This window comes from Triticum dicoccoides, chromosome 6B, assembly GCF_002162155.2.
Source record: "Triticum dicoccoides isolate Atlit2015 ecotype Zavitan chromosome 6B, WEW_v2.0, whole genome shotgun sequence".
Lineage (NCBI taxonomy): Eukaryota > Viridiplantae > Streptophyta > Magnoliopsida > Poales > Poaceae > Triticum > Triticum dicoccoides.
In genome coordinates, this window is record NC_041391.1 from 608,867,562 (window position 1) to 608,877,967 (window position 10,406).

At 42.9% G+C, this 10,406-nt stretch overlaps 1 protein-coding gene across 1 annotated transcript; it reads right to left on the minus strand.

Annotated features, from left to right (window-relative positions):
- Window positions 1-4,527: 4,527 nt before the first annotated feature.
- On the minus strand, window positions 4,528-8,935 carry LOC119325672 (multiple organellar RNA editing factor 3, mitochondrial-like). The gene is made up of 4 exons (XM_037599388.1): window positions 8,523-8,935; window positions 5,453-5,550; window positions 5,297-5,362; window positions 4,528-4,897 (listed from the first exon to the last, which is right to left on the minus strand). Exons 1-4 carry the CDS (start codon window positions 8,879-8,881, stop codon window positions 4,662-4,664), a joined length of 759 nt encoding a protein of 252 aa, XP_037455285.1. The 5' UTR covers window positions 8,882-8,935; the 3' UTR covers window positions 4,528-4,661.
- Window positions 8,936-10,406: the final 1,471 nt, after the last annotated feature.

A 10,406-nucleotide genomic window follows, 5' to 3' on the forward strand; every position in this document is an offset into this window, starting at 1 on the left:
GGTAGACCCCGAGGCTGCCGGCGACCCCTAGTTCGACTATGGTGTTGACGACCCCTCCTTCTTGCCAGAGCAACCAGGCAAGCCCCCCCCTTGATAACCAGATATCGCCTACTCTCCTCTATACTGCTTGCATTAGAATAGTGTAGCATGTTACTGCTTTCCGTTAATCCTATTCTGATGCATAGCCTGTCATTGTTGCTAATGTTATTGATACCCCGCAATCCTAAATGCTTAGTATAGGATGCTAGTTTATCATCAGTGGCCCTACATTCTTGTCAGTCTGCCTTGCTATACTATCGGGTCATGATCACTCGGGAGGTGATCACGGGTATATACTATACTATACATACATACTATATAGTTGGTGACTAAAGTCGGGTCGGCTCATTGAGTACCCGCGGTTGATTCATGAATTGGGGGCTGAAAGGACATACTTTCCCGATGGCCCTCTATGCGGATCTTTGTGGCGGAGCGACATGGCAGGTTGAGGCCACCTAGGAGAGAGGTGGGCCTGGCCTTGGTCGGCGTTCGCAGTTAATTCATAATAACACGATTAACGAGATCTTGGTATTTGATCTGAGTCTGGCCACTGGCCTATATGCACTAACCAACTACGCGGGAACAGTTATGGGCACTCGACGTCGTGGTATTAGCCGAAGCCTTCGTGACGTCAGCGACTGAGCGGCGCGCGCCGGATTGGACTAGAATGCCTGCTCTTGTATTAGGGAGGCTAGGTCTACTTCCGGCTGCGTTCGCAACGTGCACGTGTGCAATGGGCGATGGGCCCAGAACCCTGCGCCATAGGAGTTAGACTAGCGTGCTGACCTCTCTGTTGTGCCCAGGAAAGTGTGTCCGGCCAAATGATGCTTGTATCACAACACACTTGTATTCGAGTCCTCGAGGCACGTGGCTTGTAATATGATTCTTGTATGACTTATCTTACTTCTAGAGTTGTGTTGTGATATCTTCCCGTGAGTTCCTGATCTTGATCGTACATGTTTGCGTGCATGTTTAGTGTACGATTGAAACGGGGGCGTCACACTATGAGTTTATGAAAGCGCAGAAAAAATGATAACTATATATGATGAAAGCAAGAACTACTAATTGTAAAAATTACAATCGAAAGCCCCCCTCCCTCCGGTAGAAAACCAGCTATCGTTTCATATATGCGCTAGGAGATAGTATCCTATCCCCCTCAATCTCAGGAGTCGCTTTCTCTGCGCCCGACTTACTAGATCTTTGCTTATTATTTCTCGGGTGGGATGAAGGTCGAAATGTCTAGTTTGAATTGCTTATGCTTATATAGTTTAAATCGTCTAGCTTCATACCAAGGTTGTTCTACAAAAGAACCAAGTAAGAAAGTAAGCCCGTTCAATTGAAATAGCTTCCTCGCTTCGGAGTTCGATACCCACTGAAACTATGGATACGATAGACTCGGAGGGGTAAAGGGTTACTTTATTTGGGCTGCTAAGTCATTCTTGTTGATTCCGGAAATAAAGAGGGCCTTCTTAATCCTTCATGCTCCACACCCGCCTCACTGGACCTATCCATTCGAGCTCTCTCCTCTAATCCCAACTCGACACGGCTGGACGATGACGTTTGTTCACTTATAACGAAATCACACGTTAAGACCGATGAATTCATGTACAATTTCTGGATTTGTCGGTTTGGCAAGGCAGAACCTGGGCCCTTCCATTAAGGTTATATTATAGTTTCAATAGGGGAGATGCAGACCAGATAGGAATGCAGGAATACTTTGTAAATTGTTTTTTAATTGGTTTAGTCTGTGGAAGAGAAGTATCGATCTAGAGGATTGCGCCCCCCCCCCCAGGCTGACCTAGTTGTCCTTGACTTGCTTCGGAAAGAAAAGACCTAATACTTGTTTACCTTGACCATGGCTACTTTCCCGCCGCCTTTCCTTCTATACTTTCCTATGTGTTATCCCGGGCATCCCTTGTCAAGCTACCTATCCCTATGAAAAAGCAAGCCTACTTACTACGTGTTTTCCTCTATTAGCAAATACGCATATACTGACCTACTCACGTGCATATCTTGCATAAATAAATCCCTTAAAAAAACTAGCCCGTATCTTCCTAGTCTTTGTTGCCAGCCCTACTCGACTATTTAGAAAAAGCTACTACTTGAATGCATACTTTTACTATTCTTGAAAGTTAAAACACACACTATTTATGAGTTTATGCCCCACCAACAGAGCAAAAGAACGCTCAAATGAGGAACTAGAATATGAAAGTGCAAAATCTCCTACCGAACAAAGAAAGCACTATATCTCATTTCAAAAAGAAGGTAAAAATTCTTCAACCTAACTCAACACAACTATATTTCGACTGTATATGTATGTTTGTAACGTGCCACAAAACCATCTTAAGATTAGACAGTTATCAATCAGCAAACGCATTGACCACATGCAAAAAATCAAGATGGATCTCCTTCCTTTTATTCGATGCTTTCCTTTTATAAGTCACTGCTATTCTTCCTTGACCCTTCTTACCTTAGCTAGATTTTGCATTTCCCTCATTACTATTCGGCTCAGTATTATCTTCACCTTTGGAATTGCTTCCACCAGAAGTAGATGACAAGTACCGTAGATGTCATAATTTCGTATATAGCAAATTCAGGTAGTAAGTAATGGAACTGTAGCATGCAAAGGGACTGTACCATGGAAATGGAGAAGAAATTTCCATCAAGTTTTTCCATTTTATGCCATATGAATAAGAGATTCCTTTTAGTTAGAAAGCTCGCGTAGTAGTTTGCTATCAAAGACCTCAGTATTCTTTTCATCCACGGTTTCCCACTTCTCTGTCTCTGGGTGAATGCCTCTACCAGAGGTTATGCGTCAGCTTGGGAAAGCCTTAAGTTATATCTTAATCTGTCTTGCAAGGTAGATTGGATCATGTCCGCGATAAAAGTTGCGGAGGAATGAAACGACGGTTTCGGTATAGGAAGAGAAAGGGATTGTGCTTTCGACCGTGGCGAGATAGGATAGACTTGGGATTCTTTCTTGGCCCTTGATTGCCAACACTTTGGGGCTGAATTAATTAATGAAACTAATAGGAAAGATTGGGATGATGAACTGGTGAGGTTCTTTCTTTCGCTGACTGACCAAGGTAATTAATTCCTTCCATTGGCCAGGCGGGTAAGCAAGGAGACGACGTTCTCATTAAAAAAATGAAATATGCCATGCCGAATTCAAAAACAGCTCCTTAAACTCCGTCATGTACCGACATCCTCTCGGCTATCATACGTCCTCCACTTATCTCTCTTAGGCATAGGCATTTCAACACATTCCTCCTTTCGAGTTGCTTGTCTGAACTTGGCTCTTTAGTAAAACGAAGGAGCTGCTAAGCTATTATTAGGTATCGATTTAGGAGCCTTTTGTCATTTCCAACTATATTATTGTGAGCATTCGGAACCCGTTCCTACGCAGTCATCAAATTGGCTGGCTTTGGACCCTCGATCGCAGCAATGAACTCAGCGTCCCACTTAACTTACTTTTGGTACTTTTGAATCTTGTCCCATCCCATAGCTTCACAAGTGAATCTACCTATGGATCCATAAAGTTGATCGTTACTTTTCAAATTCTTATTTCATGTGTCCGCCATAGCGCTTATCTATCTCCTGGTTTGATTCATCTTTGGAATGTAACCGGACATATTAAAGGCGATCCCTTGGGGCAACTCTAGGAGATTCATAAATATGGGTGATCGCCATACATGACTACCAAACAATATGCACAACATGATTTTTGACCTGTATTTACTCGCCCAACTAAGTCATAGATGCAGACTTCAAAATGCAACCTATCAAACACGCCCTTAGACTCGGTCTTTGCCTGTGGCGGCATCAACATTGATATTAACCCGACCTCGGGGCGGAGGTATCCCATTAGTAGCGGTGCACTCTCTATACCAGCCAATATCATCTTCTGTTGAACCTCTAGCTCTGCCATACAACTTTCAGCAAAACCCATGAGAGAGAGAGAGAGAGAGAGAGAGAGAGAGAGAGAGAGGGGCTTTGGAATATATATTCATAAATAGCTTTCTTTTGAACATGTTAAATCGCCCAAACGGTGATGCCTCCATTAACTCGCAGTGGGGCAGTTTGTCCGTTAGAGAGACTATCCAATCCTTTGCTTTGATTTCCTGGGTCAGCACCTGTTCTGCTACCTCTTTTGCAGCCAATGCCCAAATGCACATTAGTAGTACATTCCACCATAGAATGCCTCCATAAGTATACCGTACACAAGGCAGCGGACATCCTGCTTCCAACTCTTTAGATTACAAACTAGCTTGCCTGCGGGCCATTGATAACAAACTACTTGGCCTCAAATTGAAGTGTTGCTGACGTTGCCGGTAGATGTCGATCCTGACCAACTTACCGAATTCTAGTCTAACATTTAAAACCAAGTTTAAGGAGTGCTGAAATTTATAAATTTGCTTTTATTGATTCAACAAAAAAGCATTCCCTTCCTCATTTGCATAAAAAGAAGCTTTGAAAAGCATCAAATCATGACATTGCACAAAGCGGTCTCTTCTACTTTTTATTGCTACAATGCAAAACAAAGTTCAGTATATTCCACATAGAAATAAGGAAAAGAGAAGGGTAACTCCCAACATCATTATCCATACTAATGTAGAATGAAGTTAGTTCCTTCCTGGCGGTACGATTTCATGCTGCCCATTATTGTGGGCAACCTGCTGAGAAAATGAAGGTCTGTGCTCTTGTACTGAAGGACCTCTCTGCATAGTTTCTCTTCGTTCAACCTGCATAGTCTCTCGTCGCCTATCATAGCGGGGACGAGGCCTACTCCTTACCTGCTGCCTCTCAGTGAACTGAAATTGTGGCCTATGAATGACTTTGCCATCTACGAAGAGATCACCTGCTTGAATAGTAGCCTAATATAAGTAAGAGCATGATAACAACATATAATTTGGGTGAGATGAAAAACAACGATAAGACGTAAGGTGCATAGGGAAGAACAGCATACATGATAGAAAATGGATTTCCTCCACTTGCAGATGTAATGATGTATATATAAGCACAAGTACTACCATCATCATAAAATATGCCTCAGAGATTAATTTAGACTTCCATAAAGACCAGAATCCCATCTTTACAAAAAAAAAAGTCCTTGCCAAACATCATGGTACATATGGAGGGCTAAGTAGTACATGTACCACATATACAAGTGGTTTTGCATTTTCTACATAATATGATCAAAGTGTTTAAGCCAGGTGTGGAAGTTAGTACATATGAATAAGTAACGACAAGTACTAACCTCCATAATCCTTGTTAGGCACATCCAAATATGAATCAGGTAATACCCAAAGAACTCCCGGCAATCCTTAAGTAGCAACAATAACAATCCAAAATTCAGTTGAAACATGATTTGGCAATAATATCTTGCAGAAAAGTAGAGCCACGCAATTTTCACCTTTAACTTTGTATGATAACTCCTCCGAAATCAACGCACCAAACCCTGTGTAAGTTGTAGTGCATACTGAGTAGATCTTCTTCTTTGCCTCCTCCTCACTGTTTAAAACAATTAAAATCCATATCCATTCAGTTATAACTTATTAGAGCATGAAAGTTCATTAAAAGAGCACACGTCAACCTAGAAGAATGCACTAGAAGATACACATAGCCTAAAGTTAGTAGTTAGAGTGTGAAACATAAAACTAAGAAATGGATCGATAAGGGTAAACATAATACTACATTCAAACCCCAAAAACAGATCTTCAATGATGGACAGCCTTGTGCACACAAAATTAACAAGCATTTTACTTCGTCATAGCATTTTAAATGGCTGGACTCTTATATTCTGACCAACTCCAAGTAATAAGGTGGTCCAGAAATGAAAGGCTGTTCTGTTGAGGCAACTAGATTTACTACATGATAATGATATCCCACAATTTGGGGACTAACAATCTTTGTAGTACAAGCCTACAAGGCACAAAGAGATGGCTGTCTCTTAGTCGTCAGATATGGCAGAAGAGTCATCTTTAATTTTCTTTGCTAGAGCCACAGAATCATGGCAACAAATAAACCAGAATGGTATTTGTGTTGGATACTTTTCAAACAGAGAAACCGCTCCAACAGTCTTACAACTTGGATACAGGCAAGCAGTCTTTGGACATACTTATAGGTAACCTAAAGGGCAAGCTTTTCACGCTTATAGGCCTGACATGTTCTCGTATAAGCTGGTTAATCCTTGCCATAAGTTATAGGAAATAACTACTTCCAAGGAAGGACGGCTAAGTGACTTGAGATGGGCTTGTTTAGACTTTCATTTTGTTTATTCATCTATAACTGATGGCACATAGATAACTAGAAAACCTGATTTTGAGGAAATAAACTAATCAGAAACAAACATACAGGAATACCACAATCTTAAGGATTGCACAACTACCATAGGGTACTGTTCCCGTGAGCAATTGTTATGGCTAACATGTGACAAGTCAAAGCAAGCAGCACAGCCCAGACAGCTTGTGGTAATCAGGAAACACATATTGTATTCATAGGGAAAGAGTTATAATACTAGGAAAAGAGATGTCATTAATTAGAAAGTTGGAGATCAAGTGTGTTACTTAAGTTGTAAATTATACTTCTTGGATCAGCATGGACCCTGTCATCAATCAAAGAATTAAATAAACGAAGTTCCTTAAGCCTCCCATTAAATCAGAGACTTGCCTTGACACCCAATTGACAGGGGTGTGATTCAAACCCTCACTCACTCAAGCTACCCCGTTTTGAACCAACAACAGTAAAACCAGTGGTGCATTGTTTCAGACAGAATGCAAGGAGGTGGAGATGAGGGTTTGCATGATGTGCTTCTTCTATCCAACAATTAATCTGCTTTATCTCTCATTCTCTCTTCAATGTGATAGTTCTACCTAATATACCAATTAAGGGCTTCACCAAATCCAAGCAAAGCGAAGGCACATGCATAATAACCGCCAATATGGCAATTTTGGCCCAAAAGGCCACTCTAGCAGAGTGCCGAGTCACCATAATTTATGGAGGGCGCTCCATATTGGGCCAACGAGCATCCATATTTGGAGGCTATGGGCGTTGGTTTGGAGGGCGCTTCATCTGCCAACTGCTTGCATGGGAGGGAAGTTTCACCGCCGTCCTCGCCCTCCCACGCGGCCCATCTCCTCTCGCCCATGGCAACAGGAAGCATGTCAATCAATGGCGACTGCCCGCGGCCACTCCCGCCACGTTTTCTCGCCGCCCGCCCCCACTCTCCATGGCAGGATAGCTCACAGCCTCCACTTCCAACACCGCTGCCTGTAGCCACTTTCTCTCTCCTTGTGCCATGCCGCTTCCCCGTGGTTTGGCTGGGTTCCGCTCTCGGGGGAGCGGACCTTTGACGAGGAGGAAGCGTCGGAGAAGGCCGACCTCATCGCCGAGGAGCAGGAGTGGCATCGCCATGGCGCGATGGAGGATCCCGCGCAGGAGGAGTGGCCGGATTGGAATCCCAAAACACACTCCATTGTTTGGGATATCCAGCACGGCTAAGTGCAGGTCCCATATGAGCAGGCGAGGGCTCGCCCAAGCAGCTCATATCGCGCACAACGTGCTCCTCGTCGCCTTTCTGTTAAGGAGGCATGGGATGAGCGCTACGCCACCCACACCTCGGTCACCCGCCCCAGAGAAATTTCAAGCATCCTGACGCCGGGAAGGCGTTACAGGTGAAGAGGGACCGCGCCATCTGGCTCCAATACAAGGAGAAACAGACATACTTGGTGGCTGAGAGGGAGCGCATCAGATGGCGCACATTCGAAACAAACCATGCCATATTGGGGCTTGCCCTGTCTTGAAAAACTCGTCTCCAACCTCAACGACCGCCGGCATGAATGGGACGAAGGCGAGGTCACCAGACCGTCACACCACCATGCGTAGAGGACAAGTCGATTCGTCGCATATGCATGTGCACCGTGCACTGAATTCACCATCATCTTGTGGGGTGCAACTAGTTCTTCTCCCAAGAGTAGTAAAACAATGTCGCTAATCGACTTTTCTACCCCTATGTAACCACTTTGTAATGCAATGTTATCTCAAATTTTAATGTTTTATCCCTCAAATTGAGTGTGAATTTTTGAGTTGATGCAAAAAAACAGTCCGCATTATTCAATCTGGCCAAGATATGAAGGCCGCATTATGGCGACTCTGTTTCTGCGCACAGCTGCCGCGGACACGGCCTCCATACCCACATGCGACCGGGGATAGGGTGACTCTGCTAGTGCTAGAGTTGCTCTAATACTGTTTGAGAGTATGAAAGATCCACCCTAGTCGTAAAAGAGCGGATATGCCTGAATTTGCATCACCCTAAGAAGCAAGGACAACGCTGGTGCTCCCGGACATACAGAATGCTTTCAAAGAATCTAAATAAAAGCAGACTGGTGAATGCAAAACCAGATTAAAAATCGATGATGTAGAAAACCAAACTAAGATATTCAATTCGATAGGGTTGACCAATAAGGCCAGAGAAGTGCGTATACCTTCCGAGCACAGCGGTGAGGGTCTTGACGTAGGCGGCTACCATATCCTCCTCCGAGGGCTTGGGGTCGGCGGGGAACTCCATGACAATGAGCCAGTGCTCGTAGTCGCAGCCATCCAGCAGGATGGTCTCCTTGGGTGGCCGGTTGCTCCAGTTCGGGGACGGGTCGTTGAGCGGAGAATACCCGGGCCTTCCCGGCAACGCCGTCTTCGCCCCCCGCGACGGCGGCGCCCACGGAGAGAGGTGGGCTGAGGACGCGGAGGCGCCGGCGCCGGTGAGGAGGAGGAAGCGACGGGGTGTCGCACGGGAGGAGAGGAGGAGCGCCGAGAGCCTGCGGCGTGTGACCGCTACAGCCGCCATGGTTGGGGAATTTGGGAAGAGTCGGACGAGGAGGGTTTGCACTTTTTTTTTTTTGAGACAGAGGAGGGTTTTGCACTTGCCGTCGCAGGCTGCTGGTGCGCGAGACCGATGCGTTTCGGGCCCAGAGTTCCTGGTGCCTTGTTTAGTCTGGGCTTACTCCACGTGGATTGCCGGGGTCGTGGCCCAGTTCACGTGGGCCGTCCTAACGGGGACTGTTACACGTGTTGAAATTTGGCTGTTTGGTTTGGATCAGGGGCGCGAGAGTAGGCCGGCCCAGCTCTTCGGAGGCACAGCCTCATTTTTTTTCTCTGTTTCTATTTTCGTTTATTTTCTTTTTTGCTTTCCTTTTTTGCTTTTTCTTATACTTCCAAATATTAAAAGTATATATATTAAGAAATACATTACATAAAACATTTAAAATTTTAATTTAGCATTTTAAAATATTAAATGTGTGTAGAAAAAATGTTTCCCACGTATGCAAAATTATACAATGTGTATGAAAAAACTTGATTATGTATTTAATAAATTAGTTAAGCAATAAAAAATGATAATAATCTATTTAAAAATGTTAAGTGTGTATAAAAATGTTTATGATATATACATTTTAAATAATGCTGATCATGTATAACAAAGTTTTAATAATATGTTTAAAGAATGGTAACCGCGTACAAAAAAATGTTCCTGATATATACTATAAATATACAATGTGTATGAAAAATTAGTCATCAAACACAAAAATTCGAAAAATGTGTTAATCATCTATTCGAAAAAGGTTAAACGTGTATCGCAAAAATGTTCCTGATGTATACGAAAAATATAGAACATGTATTAACAAATTTGAACATAGGAATTATATTTTTTAATGTTTATCATGTTTAAAAAATGTTAATAATATATTTATAAAATGCTAAACATGTATTAGAAATTGGTATGAGATATACCAACAATTTACAATGTGTACGAAAAAGTAGTCATCAAACACAATTTTTTAAAATCTTAAATATGTATCAAAATTGTTCCTGATGTACACATAAAATGTATAAATGTGTATGAAAAATATAGAGATGTGTTGAAGAAAACGAAATAAAATAAAGAAAATTGAAGAAACAAAAGAAACACATAAGAAAGCAAAGAAAAAAAATGAAAAACCCAAAGAAAACCTTGAAAATCCCATGCGGAAACGAAGAAAATCCCCCAAAGAAAAATTATGAAAACTAAGAAAGAAACAAAAAATACCGGCGAAATATTAAAAAATAGAAAAGGAAAGGAAAATCAGATAAATACTGAGAAAAGGACAAAAAAGAAATAAAAGAAGAAATCAGTAAAATCTGGAATAAAATGAAGAAAATGGTGAAAACGGAATAAACGAAAAAAAAACAATGAAGAAAATGAGAAAACCACTGGAGTGGTCGACAAAGGTGGATGGACCCTGTTGGTGTCGAATTACGGGACGCTTCCTCCCTCCTCTCTCGCTGGTTCGCTTTGGCGACTAGGGTTTCGAGGCACCCTGCCGGGGGGGGGGGGG

What these genes read in the sequence shown, in the direction of transcription:
- LOC119325672 (XM_037599388.1), bottom strand. Translation starts at nt 8,881, where the DNA reads ATGGCGGCTGTAGCGGTCACACGCCGCAGGCTCTCGGCGCTCCTCCTC. An exon ending in CTCACCGCTGTGCTCGGAAG is followed by an intron (nt 5,551 to 8,522) that starts GTATACGCACTT and finishes TGTTTTAAACAG; the next exon opens with TGAGGAGGAGGCAAAGAAGA. An exon ending in GTTATCATACAAAGTTAAAG is followed by an intron (nt 5,363 to 5,452) that starts GTGAAAATTGCG and finishes TTGCTACTTAAG; the next exon opens with GATTGCCGGGAGTTCTTTGG.